At 38.9% G+C, this 20,141-nt stretch overlaps 1 protein-coding gene across 1 annotated transcript in view; it reads left to right on the forward strand.

Annotated features, from left to right (window-relative positions):
- LOC131799405 (MAM and LDL-receptor class A domain-containing protein 2) overlaps positions 1–20,141 on the forward strand; it is a 92,333-nt gene that overhangs the window by 20,195 nt on the left and 51,997 nt on the right. Inside the window, exons 24-55 of the mRNA XM_059117130.2 lie at positions 444–744; positions 1,224–1,492; positions 2,094–2,236; positions 2,500–2,827; positions 3,152–3,413; positions 4,117–4,376; positions 4,954–5,122; positions 5,395–5,801; positions 5,994–6,225; positions 6,825–7,081; positions 7,538–7,628; positions 8,201–8,347; positions 8,814–9,079; positions 9,644–9,890; positions 10,612–10,886; positions 11,235–11,325; positions 11,610–11,756; positions 12,113–12,372; positions 12,556–12,781; positions 12,967–13,232; positions 13,513–13,690; positions 14,047–14,193; positions 14,379–14,542; positions 14,977–15,081; positions 15,314–15,404; positions 15,935–16,090; positions 16,627–16,889; positions 17,355–17,445; positions 17,545–17,685; positions 18,221–18,489; positions 18,813–19,095; positions 19,608–19,791. Of these exons, the coding sequence (XP_058973113.2) occupies positions 444–744; positions 1,224–1,492; positions 2,094–2,236; positions 2,500–2,827; positions 3,152–3,413; positions 4,117–4,376; positions 4,954–5,122; positions 5,395–5,801; positions 5,994–6,225; positions 6,825–7,081; positions 7,538–7,628; positions 8,201–8,347; positions 8,814–9,079; positions 9,644–9,890; positions 10,612–10,886; positions 11,235–11,325; positions 11,610–11,756; positions 12,113–12,372; positions 12,556–12,781; positions 12,967–13,232; positions 13,513–13,690; positions 14,047–14,193; positions 14,379–14,542; positions 14,977–15,081; positions 15,314–15,404; positions 15,935–16,090; positions 16,627–16,889; positions 17,355–17,445; positions 17,545–17,685; positions 18,221–18,489; positions 18,813–19,095; positions 19,608–19,791 (6,716 nt within the window). The remainder of the gene's footprint in view (positions 1–443; positions 745–1,223; positions 1,493–2,093; positions 2,237–2,499; positions 2,828–3,151; positions 3,414–4,116; positions 4,377–4,953; positions 5,123–5,394; positions 5,802–5,993; positions 6,226–6,824; positions 7,082–7,537; positions 7,629–8,200; positions 8,348–8,813; positions 9,080–9,643; positions 9,891–10,611; positions 10,887–11,234; positions 11,326–11,609; positions 11,757–12,112; positions 12,373–12,555; positions 12,782–12,966; positions 13,233–13,512; positions 13,691–14,046; positions 14,194–14,378; positions 14,543–14,976; positions 15,082–15,313; positions 15,405–15,934; positions 16,091–16,626; positions 16,890–17,354; positions 17,446–17,544; positions 17,686–18,220; positions 18,490–18,812; positions 19,096–19,607; positions 19,792–20,141) is intronic.

Consider the following 20,141-nt stretch of genomic DNA (forward strand, 5'->3'; position numbering starts at 1 on the left):
GATTGGAAATGAAAACAGTGTTCTTCCTGTTTCTAGGATTCAGGACTTTCTCTTATCTTAGGCTGATGTTTCTTTTAAGAGTAGCATATTCTCTCCCAGAAGAACAAAATTTTTCATCCAGAATATTTCAATTTGCAATAAAAGACTTTGAAGAATTGTCATTGTGGTTGAAACCGTGGCTGCTTTCTGACTGATTATGCTGGAGAGCATGAGTAAGGAAGTGATCTGCTTGCTTACTGTATGGGAAACAATACAAAGATGTCCTTTGTAGAGATGAGCAGCTTTAGGCAGATCAGCCTAAACTGCAGTACCTTAGCTTACAGCTAAGAAACTTTTTGGCTCATATGTGGACTCTCTCATACTACCTTGATAAGGTGTGTGAGGTTTGAGTCATGCACCAGTGATAGGTTCACATTGTTAGTGCAAGTTTTCTTTTCTTACAGGTTGTATTTGAGGCCATCAGAGGAAGTGACTATCGAGGGGATATAGCAATTGATGACATCGCATTTACAGTTGGAACCTGTACTGTTTTGCCACACAATGCTAAACCGACACCTCCACCAACTCCACCAGCTACAACTGGGCCTACAACAATTCCACCCAAGGGGAAATTTGACTGTGACTTTGAAGGTGGCTTTTGTCTTTGGACACAAGATTCAACTGACAGTTTCAACTGGACCAGGCATCGCGGACGAACATCATCAACAGACACTGGGCCAACCACTGATCACACTCTTAAAACAGGTACAGTCTAGGCAGGAATTGATACTCTTCATGTGGAATACACAGTGGCTAAAGTGCTTAAGTTGCTGAATCATGCTGTACCAGTTCCTAACTCAGGATTGTAAATGGTTTCAGTTGACCTGTTAGCAAAAACTCAACAAAATGTCTGGAGTTATTTATCCATAGCACTAGTATGCCACTCCAAGGGTGAAGAAATACCCCTAGTGAGCTCATGCTGGTAATACTGGGTAAGCTCTTGTAGTTTGTGGAGTTACATCATCTCTTTTATTACTTAGAAATGAACTAAATTTTGATGCTCTGGCTCATTAAAAGATGGACTCCAATGCAGTAAATTGGTACAATAAGATCCATGCCTAATTTGTGGCCAGTGAATTATAATTTTACTCTATATGATGCAATGATTTGTTTTTGTAAATTGGTCAGCTATATGTGACTATTAGTATAGTGTATAAATATGATAATTTGTTGTGTATTTTCAGGAAATGGTACCTATGCCTATGCTGAAGCCTCATATCCCAGGCAACTGAATGACACAGCTCGACTGATCAGTCCCACACTTCAAAGTAACACAAGACCTGGAACATGCATCTCTTTCTGGTATCACATGTATGGTGCTGACATTAACTCCCTGAATGTGTACACGAAGGTTGGAGGATCTCTTGGCACAGCGATTTGGCAAAAGAAAGGAAATCAAGCAAATGCATGGAAATATGGCCAAGTCTTTGTCAGGCAGCCTCTAAACTACCAGGTTAGTGAATGGTATTCTATGTTTTCTTTTTATATCCAAGTTGTTCTAACAAGTGATATGATCCTATCATATGCAAAAGGGTTACACCATAAATTTTTTAAATCTTCTTTCCAGCAAAACAGCTGTATAAACATTTACATTATTACATCACCAGGCATATTTGTATTACACTGTTCTCTATACATTCCCTGAGGTACTGACAATGAGAATGCAATTTAAGTAGGAAATGAGCAGTTTTTAAGTTGGTGCATAATCATTGCTTTCATTCTCAGGACTAAATGTTAGATCCAGTGGTGATACTGTAAGGAGAAATTGGATCCTAGTTACACTGAAGGGTTTCGGAGATAATGGTTCTCTTGCTCTTTTAAGGCTAAAGTAAAAAAATGATATTTCCCATTTGTCAACAAAGAATAGCCCCCTTCATTAAAATTAAGCCAGAAAATTCCAAGTAGTTGGCTGAGAATTCTATAACATTCAGTTCTTAATGAACACTCAAACAGTGCTAATTGCATTTATTTGTTGTGCTGATAAACAAAGCTGCTGGGAAATCACTTTTGAAATGATGGTCTTGTCATTGAGAAATCTTGATTGGCCTTAACAGGTTGTTTTTGAAGCAGTGCGAGGAAAGAATTACTTGGGTGACATTTCATTGGATGATATTGCTGTCAAAGATGGCTTCTGTCCACCTCTGAAAGAATGTGCATTTGAAGAAACTGGCTTATGTGGATGGTCAGATGAAAAGAGGTACTTTTGTCAGACTGTAGTGAGTTTGTTAATTACTAGTGGCCCTATCATTGCAATCACTTTTCTGTGTTGTTGAGGTGTTTTGTACACATTGAAATATTAAGTCAATGGTATTGGGGTGTAGTTGCTGTAAAAGCTGTTATAAAGTAGGCTAAAAAGATCTATGCCGGTAAAGAAGTACCACGGTAAAAATGATATATCTTACCTTCTAACAAAAGAATCCCATTTTCTTCATTATTCCTTTTTGGTGCATATGATTGTAGTGTTGATAACTTTGACTGGACAAGGCAGAGTGGTTCCACATCCAGCTCTGGAACAGGTCCAACTTTTGACCACACTTTGGGGACAGCAAAGGGATTCTACATGTTTATTGAAACCTCCTCTCCAAGAAAAGCAGGGGACAAGGCACAACTGTTAAGCCCCAGATACGGTGTGACAAACGGAAAATGCTTGCAGTTTTGGTACCATATGTATGGACGTAGCATTGGAACATTAAATGTCCGTATTAGACGTTTGGTTCAAGGTAAACCCACCTACTTTCTACAGTGGTCCAGATCAGGTGACCATGGAAACCGCTGGAGGGTTGCACAGGTAAAGCTATCATAATTCAATTCATTTTATTTTTTTACAATTTTCAATTCTGTTAAAACCAGTACAAAAGTGTGTTAATAGTTTCTGGAGGATATCTTTATGCAAATATCATTAGCTTTCCTTTTCTATATTTGGGGGCTGAAGAGTTTTTTTTTTGTTCCTTCTATTATCTGTGCTGCAAAGGATCTCATTTTTTGATAATTATTGTTAATTATGGAATCTGAGAAACTCTAGTTTGTAAAGGGGAAAAAAGTCCACTGTCATGAATTTGATGTGAAGTTTTTATATGAAATAATTTTGTCATGAATTTGTTTTTCTTTTCAGGTAACTGTATCATCTGTAAGTGATTACCAAATAGTATTTGAAGGAGTAGCAGGAAGCAGTTATCAGGGTGACATTGCCATTGATGATGTAGTTTTACTGGACAATGCTTGCCCACCCCCTGGTGATTGTAATTTTGAGACTGGCATGTGTACCTGGGTTAATGTGGCACAAAAGGATGATTTTGATTGGGTGCGGTATAATGGTGATACAAGTACCTTGGGCACTGGTCCTTCTACTGATCACACAACAAAGACAAAAGGAGGTGAGTAAATAGCTGAAAAGTAAGATCATACATGTAGCAATAAGTAAACATTTTTGGGTAAGGAGGTGAAGAAAGACGATTACAGATGTCCTTGAAGGATTGTTAGGGGGTGAGTGCTGGCTTGGCACATAACATTTCTGATGCTGCATTGGTTAGAAAAACCCTCTCTCCTCTGGAAGTTACAGCATTTCATGTGCAGAAAGAGAGAAAGAAGCTCTGTTTGGTATATTGCATTTTGGCATCTGTAAGAAAAAGGAAAAGGTTATGCCCATATGGAAATTGACTTTAAATTGTGGACTTGTCATTGTGAAAATGTTTTGTTTGCTTTATTTTTGTATTGAAAAGCACATGGTTGCCTTGAAAGAGCTTAAAACATTGCATTTTGTGTATGTTTTTCAATGGTTAAGTTCATCATTATTTTGTGATCTTTGCTGAAGGAAGAATTGTAGAAGGGTTTATGAGCTTTGGCTGTTTTAGCTTTTTGTTGCTAGACAACAGGGGCAGTTAATGTTGCTTGTTTATCCTGAATATGAAATGAACAGGTAGGTGCCGTTTTATAGCTGCATCCTACGAACAGAAATGCTGATGCAGCTTGTTAAGTTTAGCTGCATACTATGAACAGAAATGTTGATGTGGCTTGTTTATTTTAGCTGCATCCTACAAACAGAAATGATGATGCAGCTTGTTTATTTCATCCTGGTAGGGTACTATATGTATATCGAAACATCAAGTCCACGTCTGCTTAATCACAAGGCCAGGATGGAGTCTGAAGAATTCCAACCAACAGGTGCATCAGGACGTTGCTTGAAGTTCTGGTATCATATGTATGGGGCTTCTATTGGATCACTTAATGTCTGGATCAGCAGCAATGGTTCATCTGGTCAGATATGGACTCTAACTGGTAATAAAGGTGACAAGTGGCAATTTGCTCAAGCTCCTGTCAGCAGTAAAAGTGTCTATCAGGTCTGAACTTAAGTTTTTTTGCATTCTGGAAAGAGTTTTTATAAAGTCACTTTTCAGGCCTAGAAGGTTAATGGATTTTTAGGTTTAATCATAGAAATTTATGAGGAAATGATTGTGATCTTGAATGAGCAAGTTGTTCTTTTTGAAGCTGATTTCTCAGTCTTTCTCTAAGGACATTCAAGAGATCTGGCTATTCATTTACCTTCTTAAAAGCTTGACTTCCTAGGAAACTAGTTAAAGGAATTTAGCACCAAGTCAAGAAAACACCCTATAGCTGATCACAGTATGTTTGCCAATTTTCATCACCTGTTAACCTGATCATTTACTAATATTATAACAAGAACTTAAGAGTTCCTTGCTTCAAAGAGAAATTGGGTTTAATACAGATTTCCTCACGTAGTAAAATGCTGGAAAAACTTATTTTATAACTAAACACTTTTTCTTTGCAGAGTTTTAATTGGGACAAATTAACAAATACCAGTACTAACTAGTTAAAATGTCTTCTGTATGTGGGCTTTAGTTACTCTCTGTTGACAAAGAAAATATAGAATACTTGTGTTCTTTCTTTGGTTTCCAGGTTATCTTTGAAGGTGTCAGGGGCCAAGGTCATCAAGGTGACATTGCTATTGATGATGTCCAGTTTACAGTTGGCTGGTGTGTTGTCCTGCCTCCTGGTGCAAGGCCATTAAACCCCTGGACAACCCCAGCAGTGACCACCTCACCACCTATCACAGCCCCAACATCAGGTAAACAATGATTTTATTTCCCTTGGAAGAATAATGATTACAGTCTTTGCAAAACAACCTGAAATCCCAGAGAAGTGTAATTCCTCGGGATATTTAGCTACCTACAAATGCATATATAAATTGAGATTTTTTTAAGGAGCAGAATTGAGTGAAGGGGCAAAATGGAGAACTGTTTGTTTCGGTAAATGTATTTTCTGTAGGCATCATGTTATGCTTATATTAAGCTGGTTGAGAGTCAGCTACAATTCTTGGTAAAATGTTTTTCTTGACAGCACCTTCCATCTATGACTGTACATTTGAGAACAATACGTGCACATGGACTCAAGCATTGGATGACACTTTTAATTGGACAAGGCATCAAGGGAGTACACTATCTCGGTTCACTGGACCATCTACAGATCACACCACTGGAGGTGCTACTGGATTTTACATGTACATTGAGACTTCATCTCCACGAAAGCCCAATGACACAGCACGCTTTGAGAGTGCAATGGTCCCTGCCACACAACAAAAGTGCTTGCAGTTCTGGTATCACATGTATGGCCCTCATGTTGACACTCTTAATGTGTATACAAAAGTAAACCAGCAACTCGGGTCACCTGTGTGGACAAGAAGTGGCACCCAGGGAAACAAATGGAAACATGCTACTCTTTCTTTGACTGTGTCATCTAAATTTAAGGTAAACAAAAATGATGTTACTTTTGAACATCTCCATGGTATACTTGCAAGAATTTGTTTCATACAGCATTTAGTGAGGGAATTAGAGTGCAGAGAACTTTATGTCCCATAAGCTAAGCTTTTATTATGTTTGTGGCCCAAGCTCAATTATCTAAAAAGTGACATGCAGTTGTTTTGATATTTCTCCCTTAAGGTTGTTTTTGAGGGTCGCAGAGGTTCCAGCTGGGCTGGTGACATTGCTCTAGATGACATATCCATGCAAGATGGACAGTGTCCACCGCAGACTCAGTGTTCCTTTGAAGATCAAAAGCTCTGTGGATGGAAGAATATTCATGGTGACAACTTTGACTGGACACGAGCCAATGGCTTCACAGCCAGTTTAGGAACGGGTCCATCACTTGACCACACCACAGGAACAGCTAATGGTGGGTGTCTGTCTGTCTTGAGGGCTCAGGCAAACCATTTTATGAGTTCAGAAGTCTTTCAATAGTATGGTTAAGTCATGTAGAGAATGGCAAGTTGTTTTCTTGTAAGGTTATTACTTTTTTCTGACCATGAGGGTCAGATGCACACTCAGAATGCCCTTAAGGGTTTTTTTTTCATTTGCAAGGTGGCTGGAACTCTGACTGGGTACTAAGAGTGCTTAACAATCTTATTACTGAAATGGAGTAAAAATATTTGTTTCACTTTGACATAGATTCCATGTATGACTTGAATGCTTTATAACTAATTCAAATATACACCATGGCATTTATGAGGAGAGGGAGATAAACCAAGTGGTTAAAATGCCAGTTCCTAATTCCTCTGAGAGTGAATGACTCCAATAGTCCAGTTTTCTTTAGATCATAAGTAGTGGAGTCCTGAGTAGCATTGATATTCTTCTAACTTACAATTCCACAAGTGTGATTTTCACTACGAAACACATATCAGGTTGCTATACACTTGCATTTGCATTACCAAGGGAACCAGAAACCATGGACTTGAAACACTTCAACTGTAAGTTCTTTACTTAAAACATTCACAGGTTACTATTTGTACATCGAGACCTCTTCACCTCGCTCAAAGGGGCATAAGGCTTGGCTTGTGAGTCCACAATTTAAATCAACCAATGGAAGATGTCTCCAGTTCTGGTACCACATGTATGGCTCAACCATTGGAACCCTAAATGTTCTTCTACTACAAAACAAAACTCGTTCTTCTCCAATCTGGAGCCTGTCTTCAAACCAAGGTGACATCTGGAGAGTTGCCCAAGTCACACTCAACAGTGCTGTTGACTTTAGTGTAAGTGCTTCAACTTGTTGTAGTAGGAGGTAGGAAAAGACTTTTGAATGTTGTTTGTACCATATGCTGTTCTTATCCACCTTAAATCTTTAAGATGTTGAGAGGAATAATTTGTTTACACTAAATGTAACATGTATCGACTGTTTCTTAAAATTGAATATTTAGCATTTGCACTAAGTATATTATGTTTTCCCAAAGACAAATGTGTTATTTTACCTTCACCCAGTATTGTCCAACGTAAGAAGTTAAGCCTACATTCCTCATGAATATAATTATGGAAAAACTGAGGAAAGTGGGAAAAGCTGTTTGGATGAGAGATACAAGTTTGTGGGTCCTTGGCAGTTTTGGCTTACTTGCTCTTTTGAAATGAGGAAAAGGAAGAAAACATGAGTGTGGTATTCTCTCTGTTTGCTACCAGCTATAGCACTAAGATAACATGTATCATTGTATATTTAGGTAATATTTGAAGGCATCACAGGCACAAGCTATACTGGTGACATTGCTATTGATGATGTGGAGATCATGGATGGTGCCTGTCCCTTACCTGGTGGGTGGATAGTTTTGAAAGTGATTCAGAAATTTTACTTGTGACTGATCAGTTAACTTACAGTAAAACCTGTATTAATTGAACTCTTACCAGTGAGTGGGTGTTAATTGATAGCTGTTTCGCATGGTGTCCTCTTGATACTGTTTTTATAGTAATTTGAATAAAAAGTATGACCTTGTAAGTGGAAGAATGATGGAGAGGGCTATGAGTCCAATTCTTGTGTAGAAGTGTTGACCAAAGTCAAATAAGAAGAACAAGAGAAAACATTATGCGAAACTGATGACTACTCAAAATTGAAAATGCAAACTGCTTGTATACCAGGAAGATGCAAGGGACCATAACTAATTTGCATGGTTTTAGTTTGGTGTTCTTTTGGCTGAGTGAGAGAGTGTGACTAGTTTTCTCTCTAAAGACACACACAGAATGCGAAACTTGTACTGTTTTTTGTCCAGTTACTCAAGGTTACCTCTAGCACCATATCTGTATGGTAATAACTTTTTTGATGAAAGTTCAATACATTTGGAAACCCATTTGATTGACTTTTCCTTGTTAAATTGCAATTTTTCACAAAGGTGACTGTGACTTCGAGAAAGGTATGTGCACATGGGTTAACTCACCAAATGTCTTAGAGGATGAATTTGATTGGACGCGAGGAAGTGGTGGAACACCAAGTCAATTTACAGGACCAAAGATTGATCACACAACGGGCTCAGCAAAAGGTCAGTGTCTCTTATCTTTTTTCTGCTTTTGCATCTTTGCTGTTTATCTTTCCTTGCAAAGTGAGTGTTAACAACCTTTAATGCAAGTCTAGGGTGCACGGTTTTTGATATCTCATGGAATTGAGCCTGATTTTCAAAGTTTTGCACAAGTAAACTTTAATAATCTCCTCATACTTATCTTTGTTCCCTTTTGGTTAGTTCTCGTCATGTTGTGTCTAAGTAACCCAACAAATGGTTAGTTGTTGCTTAAGGTTACTCCACAAACCTTGGGCAAATAATAATTAAAACTCACTTAGACTGTCAGTAGAATTTACTACAATATTTGTAGACTTCCAACCTGTTCAATTGCTATAATTGCATTTGTACTTAATGTTCTCGTCAAAAAAAGATTTATAATGGAATAGTGGACAAAGAGTTTATTTGAACCCTGCAAATATTAACATATTATTTTACTTTCTTGTGAAAGGAAACTACCTGTTCATAGAGACCTCACTCCCCAGGAGACGTGGAGATCGTGCAAGGCTGGAAAGTGAAGTTTTCCCTGCAACTCCTAGCAATGGCAGATGCATGCAGTTTTGGTATCATATGAATGGAAGCCATATTGGCACCTTGAATGTGTACATGAGAGTGTATGGGCAGTCAGAGACAAAGTTATGGTCACTCTCTGGTGATCAAGGGACTGCGTGGAAAGCTGCTCGACTGCAAATTCTAAGTGGTGGTCGCCATTATCAGGTAACTCATAATTTGAGGCTTTCTCTTTAACTAGTCATGGCATTTTTTGCGTTATGGTAAACAACTGACATAGAGAATCCCTGATCTCGGATCTTTTGAACCCATTCGCAAAATGTTCATGGTTTTGGAAGAAAATTACATAGTTATGCTTTGCATCCTTTTTTCCATCTCTGCATTTTGAAGCTTATCCTTTTAGGGCCAAGGAACATTCTGTCTTCCTGGTCACACAGCAAATGTGTCTGCGTGGATGGTAGTAGCTGTCTATTAGAATGTGAATTTTGTCAGCAGTGTTTGTATTTGATTGCGCATTAACTCTATGACCCCTAAGAGTGACCAGCATCTAATTTGTATACAATATCACCCCTTATTCCACATTCAGATCATGAGAGTAAAGGAAATGATCACCAACTAAAGAGGCTCTTGATTGCAAAACATATCCTACTTAGAAATGAGAGATCAATATGGAGAATATGCATACTGATGTTAGGGTGTAAAGGGTTAAATCACCCTCAAATGTAGCTCTTGTCTTGAAAAAGATGCTGACGTCAATGATAATTCTTGTAGATCATCTTTGAAGGCATTCGTGGAGTTGATTATCAAGGTGACATAGCGATCGATGACATAACATTTACTACAACTGTTGGTAAATGTATAACAAGTCCGGTCAGTGCAGTTCCATTTGATTGTAACTTTGAAAATGGAATATGCTCTTGGAGCCAGTCTATCACAGATCGCTTCGATTGGACAAGACATAGGGGTTCAACAGGCAGTGTTCTGACAGGGCCCAGCATCGACCATACAACAGGCACACGTAAGGATTAAATTACTGTTTAGAGACTCTGAATGTCATAACAAACCCCCATGGCTCACGTTAATTGACAATTTTTTGGAACTGTTGTACAGATCTAATGAATACTGTGCGCAGTTTTCGTTTTGCTTTTAGCAGCTGTCCTTTGGTGAGCCTTTTGGTGTCTTTTACATCACATATCACACCTGCACTTATCGACCTTCATTGGCTCCTAGTAACGTTCAGAGTTCAGTTTAAATTGCTCCTCTTTGTTTACAAGTCATTGCGCAACCAAAGTCCTCCCTACATTAAAGATCTTTTGTCCCTGAAACCAGCTACTAACTATGCTTTTCGCTCGTCTGCTCAATCTCTTCTGTTCGTTCCAAAAGCCAACTGCTCTTCACTTGGGGATCGGGCCTTTGCACATGCTGCATCTGTTTTATGGAACTCGCTGCCACTAACTAAAAGAACAAGTAGTAGCCTCGCCATTTTTAAAAAGCAACTTAATACATTTCTATTGAGGAAAGCTTTTAGTTTGTTTATTGCCTTTGAACATTTTAATTTTAATTAGTAGAGAACTTTAACTTATGTAAAGCGCTTCTGAATATTGTTTACAGTTTTAGCGCTATATGAATTCCTTATCATTATCATTATCATTATCGTTTTATTCGTTTTCTTTTAGGAAAGTAATTTAAGGTGTTAACTTGAGGTATCTGAGGCTGACACTGTTTTGGAATGTCTACAGGTCAGGGCTGGTACGTCTACATTGAAACATCTTTTCCGAGGCAAGTTAATGATACTGCTCGCATCCTTAGTCCAACAATTAAAGCAGATGGGTCCCAAAAATCAATTCACTGTGTGTCCTTCTGGTATCATATGTATGGACCTCATGTGGACACGTTACGACTGTACCAGAAGGTTGGTTCTACCCTGGGGAAACCCAAGTGGGTAAGGCAAGGAGATCAAGGAAATCAGTGGATACAGGGAGAGTACACAGTAGAACACACCAAAGATGTACAAGTAAGTTTTAGTTATGCGTAGTGCCATTCACAATCTTCTTCAACAATTTGGGCATCCTTTCTTGTTTCAAGAGAGCAACAATTTTGTGCAAAAATTTTTCATTACGAATGAATTTCTATTTGAGTGGTATAGATAGACATCAGTTTTTGGTAGACTTACACAAATTAGGTTAAACTTTTGCATAATTGATCAAGATGAATGGCGTATATTACATCTGCATTGCTCTCCTTGTGAATGACTACAGATGGGTTTGCAGAATATGTTGTTATTTGTATGACTTATGAGCGTAGTAGTCGCTGATGCTGTCTTCTCCTTTACTCTTACCCTTAAAATTTTTGCATCTTGTAGATTGTTTTCGAAGCAGTTCGAGGAGTAAGTTACCGTGGAGATATTGCGCTTGATGATATTTCACTGAAAGATGGCAGCTGTCCCTCATCAGGTAAACGAGAAAACCTCTTTGAGATTTGCTCGGTCTGATTGCTCAAGCACTTAGTCATTTACTTTGTCATAGACTAGTTTAAAATTCATTAAATATTTTTGCTAGCGTTTATTTTGTTTAAATACATTACGTGACATAATGTACTCCAACTTAAAACTTTTGAATATATAGCAGATTTGCCCGTGATGATATTTCCTTATTTTCTTGCTTTAAATGATAACTTGACCTACAAGTGCCATACATCAGTCAACATGTTACTAAACTTTATCATATTTCTTATTTAGGAATGTGCAGTTTTGAAGCAGCTGACATCTGCGGGTATCAAAACAGCTATGACACCACGGACAAATTTAACTGGCTCCGAAGCAATGGTCCAACTACTAGTATTGGCACTGGGCCAGTGGCAGATCACACCTATGGGACTGTGTATGGTAAGATTTACTTCCACAACCTTGTCAGAACCAGAAGTATACATCTAAAATTTTTTGTTTATGATTTTAAGAATCACAATAGACTAACTGTACTCCAAGCCAGGACTGGCAAGAAGAAAACTATTGGACTTTAACTTTGCTTTAAAATTAGTCAGTTTTGCGACCTGTGCTTAAGACACAAACTTGCAAACTATTTTATAGGCTTTGAAATGGTATAACATTTAGTTATTTTTTTGGCAAATGGTTATATTGAAAATGTCTGAGTTGAAGTTAGAGCCATTTAAATAATAATACAGAATACAAGAAGAGAGGAGAAGTAAAATCAAGTTTCTGATGGTTGTATTGTTGCTTTTCAGGCCATTACATGTACACTGAGGTTTCTCCCTTAAACCTAAATGCGGGTGACACAGCTCACCTGCGAAGCCCAAGATATCCAGCCACACAGGGTTCATGCCTTCAGTTCTGGTACCACATGTATGGCCGCACCATTGGAACATTGAATGTATATGTCGAGACCTTCTCTATATTCAAGTCTAAAGTATGGAGCAAAACAGGCAATGACAGTAATATCTGGAATGTAGCACAAGTAAACATCAAGAGTCGCATTGGATATCAGGTATGGGGTTTTGTAAGAACGGTTATTTTAATCCATTTTGGTGAAATAAAGTAATAATGAAGTATTATCATTCGTCCACTACCTGATCACTTATGAAGATCGCAACATTTTGACTTCATATTGCGTGTCTTTGTCTTCCACTTAAACCACTCTTTAACTCACAGTAAACTTATTTTTCAAAAGATTGTTTTTGAAGGAGTAAAGGGAGCAAGCTATACTGGAGATATAGCCATTGATGATGTCAAAATAATGAATGGCAGCTGTCCATCACCTGGAGATTGCTCGTTTGACGATGGTATGTGCACTTGGACTAACGCCCGAACTGGGGATACATTTGACTGGATTGTAGGAGGTGGAAGAACACCAAGCTTTCTGACAGGACCTTCCAAAGACCATACAACAGGCTCTGGTAGGTTTTTCATTTTATTTGTTTTTTTGTAATTGGCATGGTTCACCCTTTTCTTCTACCTTAAAAACTAATGCCGAAGGACCAGCCTGTCGTTGGTAGTAAATATGTTTTTTTCTGCAAGCTGTTTCAAATTTGATTCTAAAAAATGAATTGTTGTGCAATTTTCAATGTTTTTCCAATTCTAGGCCAGTATATGTTTATTGAGACCTCATCCCCGAGAGTGCCTGGTGACAAGGCATATCTCCTCAGTGAACCTTTTGACCCGACCTCCAGTAGTGGTAGATGTCTACAGTTTTGGCATCACATGAAAGGAGCCTCAATTGGTACCTTGAATGTCTACATATACACCGGCAATTTCTCAACAATGTCTCTGCTGTGGCAGAGAATAGGAAATAAGGGCGATAACTGGTTGCTTGGACAAACGCCCATAAGAAGCAGCGTCAAGTATCAGGTGAGATGTCAGAGTGCATGTATACTTAATTTGGGAATATTCCAGATCTGCCACTTGCCACAATCTTTCCCTTCGAGCTTCCGTTACAAAATTGTACCTCGCGGATTATACTGCAAAGTGACAGGAGAACAATTTTCGCGTCTGAATTGAAAAGAGTGCTGGACATGAAAATTATTATGGAGAGATCTACTTGATGAACACCCTGACTTTTACAGGATGCAGAACATAGAACCAGCCTTGATATTTTAAAACATGAATGGTCTATATTTCTTTCATGTAGGTTCTGTTTGAAGGTATCCGTGGAAATAGTTATACCGGTGACATAGCACTGGATGACGTAAGCTTCACGGTTGGCGCGGCCAACTGCAGGTTGCAGCCTTATGATGCACTGCCTGTTAACATGACAACTGCAGCTCCTCCTGTCACCACATCTCCGTCTATTACCCCAACCACAATAGGTAAGTCGTCTCATATCTTCTCGCGGGTGGGGAAACGCGCATCCTGCTGTGCGAATAAGATGGCCTGTTTGCATGCTATCTTTGGCATTTGTTCTTGTTCTTACTGGATCCTCGTAATTTTTCATGGCCATTGTGGTTGTGGCCATAACTGTCATCACATATAATTGAAAAGGGCTACATTCATGTGCTTTGATTGAAACTTTCCTTCTTGTAGGATGTTTAGGCGAACATATATATTCACTGGTTACTTCACTCTCGTACAACAGTTAAGAAATATAAGAGATGTAGGTTGATACATTCTAGAAAGTGAAATGAGGTGTCAAGCCTAATATACCATACTGTTTTTGTCTTTGTAGGAAATCAAGGAAATGACTGCAATTTCGAAGTTGGGATATGCTCTTGGACTTTTGACTCCAATGGAAAATTTAACTGGACCCGTCACCAGGGCTCCACAGCATCTTCTGGTACTGGACCCAAATATGACCACACTTTAGGAAATACAGGTGAGCGATCTGGTCCATTTCAAATTATTGAATAGATTTCTTTTTGCACATCATGGAAGAGTTGAGAATTACTCAGTTTCTTGATGCATGAAAGTCTAACAAAACATTTCCGTGTTATTTCGCTTCGATTACTTCGTGTAAAATAGTTCGTCTCAAATATTTTGCTACCTTGTAACGCTTTCTAGGACAAGGCTACTATATGTACATCGAGACTTCATCTCCTCGCCAACCAAACGACACGGCTGGATTGGTTAGTCCAATTATTCCGACGTCAGGACCAACTGCTTGTGTGCTGTTCTGGTACCATATGTTTGGGCCTCACATTGCTTCTCTTAACGTCTACGTGAAGGTAGTGTTCATATGCTCATACTGTTTTAAATTTTAAAACAATTTTTCCTTTGTTTTCAAGAGATTACGGAGTTTTGCTAATACGAGACTTGAAATGAAAATCCTTTGTTCTACCAGTGTCCTCATATTTCAAACTATTCACGGTGGTATTTTCGTGTTATTAGACTCCTCTCTAGGCATAAGAGTAACTTTTTAGTGTAAGCTATGATAAGGGAAGGGAAGGGAAGACAGATCAAGAGGACAAGCCAAACCAACATAGGCTGCTGTACCAAAGTTGATTTAGGTGATGCCTTTTTTACCATTTATGGTCTGCGCAAGAAATTAAGAGCATGAAAAGAGCAAAGCATTGCAATGCTAGCCTATTGCAACAAATTGTTGTATTCTCAACTGATGGTTTAAATTCTTCAGATTTAGTAACTAGTGGTTCATTTTCAGGATGAAAACAATCCAAAAACTCTCACGTGGCAAAAAGTTGGCTCTCAGGCTGATGAATGGAAACAAGGACTTGTGCAATTCAACACAAATCAACGTTCCTACCAGGTATGACTCATACATTGCAGTATAATATATTCACCATGTAAATTAGATTATCCTCAAGATTTCCTTATCTATAAGCCAATTTTCATGAAAAGTCAGAAACGAACTATAGTTGGGAACAAAACCCTTCGAAAAAAAATACTTTGCAGAGCATTCCAAGTACGGTATTTTCCATAACAGCTAATTTAGAGTTGAATTCTGATTCCTAATATTTTGTACTTAAATCTCAATACAGGTTACTTTTGAGGGAGTACGTGGCTCTAGTTACCTAGGGGACATCTCGTTGGATGACATTTCTTTCCAAAACAACAATTGTCCAGCAGCAAGTAAGGACTGATCATGTGTTTTTTGTCTGTAAGGAGCTGCGATATATTTTTGGGACTGTGCTAATTTCCGCGATTCCCTTGTTTAGGTTGATATGTTAACCAACAGTTTCAGCTAAGGTTTACTTTCACTAACAGAACGGACTTAGGTTTTGTCAAGTTACAATCTGCCTATTTTTATGTTATTTCCTGGCACAACAAAGTTATTCAGTCTAATGTACAGCAGTGCACGGAAAAGCCACTACGCCCATGAGTTAAAAAGGTTTCTTTTTTTGTTCTTAAAACTCCACATGATTTGAACCAAAGCTAGTTACCCTTCTTGAACCAAAGCTAGTTACCCTTCGTTATAAAGAAAAAGACATTTTACCTCCATCCCACACTAGTTTTCAAACCTTTCGATAACTTGAACCAATTTCGTTTTCAAAAGGGGTTAGGAAAGTTGGATTCCATTATAGCTTTTCAATTCATAGTTATGACAACATGTATTGATCCTCCACGGTTGTTTAATTAGCTCATGTGTGTTTGACTTTCAGGTGAGTGTACCTTTGAGGCCTTTGTGGGATCATCATCACTTACTTGCGGCTGGACGCAAGATACCACAGATGACTTTCAATGGACCCGTGCAAGTGGTTCCACTGCTAGTTACCAGACCGGGCCAGCATTTGACCACACCTATGGAACCAACCAGGGTAAGAAATGCTGAATAATGATTTTTTTTGTAAGTTTTTATGACAAGCACCCCTTTGATTTTGACTCTCCAAAAGTTATAACCTCTCCTATTCTAGTAAGTACCCCTATTCTCTCAGTTATAGGCCCATCAGCGATTATTGAGAGTAATAGTGGTAATAATTTCTCACATAATTGGGTTTTTTTTTGGTCACATATAAAAAAAAAAAAATTCAGAACAAAGCAGATAGTAGCAAGGGCTTGGTTGAATGTTTCAGCCGCACGCCATTTCTATGGTAAGTACCCTTCCGTGCGTTCCCAAAACACACGTAACAACTTCACAACAGGCTCGAAATCAAATGTTGAAATGGTCATCACGTTCTTGAAAGAGACATTACTCTTTCGTACAACCTTTTGTATATGTTTGGGAAGTTTCTTTTAGAAACTTCTATTCAGGGAACATTTTGTCTAGTCCTTAGGATGAACCCACCTCGCATGTAATCGTGGTTTCATGTTATCACCTTGATATATTTTTCTTTTTTTTCTGTTTTGCTTATAGGGTATTACATGTACATCGAGACGTCTTATCCAAGGAAACAGGGTGACAAAGCAAGGCTTATTAGCCCCACTTACCCTGCTGTTAAGGGAGGCCAGTGCTTCCAATTCTGGTACCACATGTATGGCCAAGACATTGGCACACTTAATGTGTACGTGAAGTCACCATCGGGTAAACCTGGCGTGCCAGTGTGGCTTAGGTCGGGTGATCGTGGAAATATCTGGAAGATTGCTCAGGTAGCAGTCACTTCAAGCTCTAATTTCCAGGTAGGTGCATTTTTTGCAGAAACAATTATGAATCATTTACTATTATTCAAACAGTGATTATTGTTTGTATATAACATCAAATTATTAGAATTAGGAAACAGAGAAATTTATGGACATCAAATGGGAGAAGTGAGTGTCAGATCTCTGGACTCGGCGCTAAAAGCGAATCAGGCATAGAAATCGAGAGTAAATAATGTACTGTTGTTGAATAATGATTCAAATAGGTCCCGCCACACTGTTTCCTGCTCACTTTCTCTCACAAAATAAATTAAAGTAGAAAAGCCAATCAGATTGCAATATTTGTGATAAAACGCTAGCATACTTACAACAATTAACGATACTAATAGCTAATTTATAATAAGCAGGGGTAAAAATTTTATCAAGTATTTAAAGAGTTTCTGAATACCGAAAGAACAAATCATCTCTCCTAAAATTTCTTCATTATCTTTTGAACCCTTGTGGCAGATTGTGGTAGAGGGTGTAGCAGGCAAGAGCTACCAGGGAGATATTGCTGTTGACGATATGAAGTTAATCAAGAGCCCTTGTCCATTACCAGGTAAATCAGTAACATCTAAAACTATGGAAAGAGTGTTTGATTTAGAAATGGTTGAGCCAATAACTGAATTTAAAACACATGACTATTTGCCTTTTTAAGGTGACTGTGATTTTGAAAGTGGAATGTGCACCTATACTAACACCCCGACTGAAGATCAGTTTGACTGGCTGAGAAATGCAGGAGCAACTCCAAGCTGGAGGACGGGCCCAAAGGTGGATCATACTCTGGGGACTGGTTTAGGTGAAGTATTCTGTGTTGTGAGACTGCTGCAGCTGAAGTGTACTGTATTTTTTGGATTAAATGCCTCATTTTTATGAGTGGCTCTTGTTCGACGGCGGTGCCCATCAATTTTTTGCTCTCTTGTCGGCGTTAACTCAGGGTAGCGCTTAATTGCTTAACTACGGTATATAAGAAGGAAGAGGTGTTGTTACTTATAGTTGGCCTTGTTATTTACTTGGAGATGCAATGGCTTTTTGGTCCCTATCTCCCTACGACCTCAGAGCTTTACTCAGTCTGCAACGAGGCCGTTCTGTTCTGTGCTTAGGCGAGGCACATGATCCTCGCGGTAATCCTCTCCATTCAGGAATGTAAATATATTCTGGTTAACTGTTGGGAAACCTGATGTATAGGGTAATCTGCGATGGACTAGCATCACATCCAGTCAGTGGCAATACTCGTACATGGTAGTCGCTTGATACTATAGAAACCAGGATTAGCCTTTGACAGTATAGACCACTCGACTCTTGTGAGGCTGAACGAGTCTCTTGTTTTGCAGGTCATTACATGTACATAGAAACATCATCACCTCGTAGGCAAGGCGACAAGGCTCGTCTTGTCAGTGAGGACTTCTCACCAGTCACAATCCATGGAAGATGTGTGAAGTTCTGGTACCATATGTATGGTGCTTCAATTGGCACGCTTAGAATTCTGGAGAAAACTGGTCCAGGAAACAAATCAGAAAGTGTCATTTGGGAGCTCAGTGGAAACTTTGGTGACCAGTGGTACAGTGGACAGGCCCCTATTACAAGTGGTTCTCCTTACCAGGTAATATTCGTTAAAAAAAAAAGAAGGCACGTGTAGTATTCAGTGACTGCTACAAGTGACTGAATGAAGTGACTGCTGTGACTCCATCAAGGCTGCAGTTTGACGGGAGTCAGGTCAGAATAACCAAATCAGTAGAAAAATTCATGTATGACTGAGGCTGATTATAATTTTCTGGCGAGAATTTGTAATTTTTCGCTGGAATGTTATATGTTGGAAATGTTCGATTTAAAATAATAATCAATGCAAAGAACATTTTATATTATACCTATTCTCAAAGTTTTATTGTAACGATAGAGTTCAATTTTTTCCACATTTTCTTACAGGTGGTCTTTGAGGCTGTGAGAGGAAGTAGCGTCAGTGGTGACATCGCAATCGATGACATCACATTCTCTACATCAAAATGCTCTGTTGTGCCTTCCTTGGCGGTGCCCCCCACTCCACCACCCACCAAACCCCCTCCCATCATCAACAACTGTACTTTTGAAGGAGGGTTCTGCTCCTGGAAAAACCTGAATGGAGATGATTTCGATTGGACAAGGAGCAGGGGATCAACGGCTTCGTGGAGCACAGGACCGACTGTTGATCACACGAAAGGAACTTCTCAAGGTATCCTGAATTAGTTTTCGAGAACACATTTTAAGTGTTTTCCGTATGTTACACCAACGAAACCAAGCGTGATGGAAAAAAATATGAGAAGGAGCCATTGAGAGCTCAAATTGCTTCTGATTGATGGAGTATTATGGACCAATGATACAGCGAAGCAAAACAAACGCAATTTCTAATTACTTTCGATACTCAGTTAAAAATTGCTCCAACGGCAAAAATTGCGTTAAACGATTAAGATTTCCTTGGATATCGTATGCTTAGTCTACAGCTATCTAAAACTCCACGAGCCTAGCTACTTATGTAATATTCGTGAGATGTGCTAAAATACAGTAGAATCTCCATGCATTTTAACACCTCCCCTAGGCAAGTACAAATTCACAGTCGAAGCACCATACTCCCTCAAATAAGTGCATTTGGTAAATCAATTTTTGCTGAGTTTATATTAATATAACCCAATTGCTATGTCAGAAATGGGATGAGAGAGCCATACGATTTTTTTTAACATTTGCTAGGTTACTATGTTTACATCGAGACATCCTCTCCGCGTCGTCAGAACGACAACGCACAGCTCCAAAGTGGCTTGATACAGCCAACCACGGTCACCTCAGGACGATGCCTGAAGTTTTGGTTCCATATGTGGGGTCAACACGTGGACACCCTTAATGTCTACCGTAAAGATAGCTCTTCACAAGTCAGGTGAGCTTCTCGTGGAAGAACTCAGTGCCTTTTGGTTTTTTTGTTGTTGCCAAACCAGAGTTCAAGCAATCAACATGGCCAATCAGGGAAACGGAAAATCTTATCCATAGCCAACGAGTTTTCTGATTAATGACAGGGAAATTGATGCGCATGAAAACCCTAAAGCTTGGTTCGCGTCCGATTGGTCGAGGGGATGAGACGAGTTTCTGGAGCTAGTGGAGTAAACCAAAAACAAAGCAACTGCAATGTGCTTTGGACACTCGATTTAAATTTGCTCCATGAATTATTGCAATATGGATGATAAGCTATCATCTGCTTGTGTCATTTATCTCATTATGCTATGGGAAATA

This window comes from Pocillopora verrucosa, chromosome 3 (genome assembly GCF_036669915.1).
Source record: "Pocillopora verrucosa isolate sample1 chromosome 3, ASM3666991v2, whole genome shotgun sequence".
Taxonomy (NCBI): domain Eukaryota; kingdom Metazoa; phylum Cnidaria; class Anthozoa; order Scleractinia; family Pocilloporidae; genus Pocillopora; species Pocillopora verrucosa.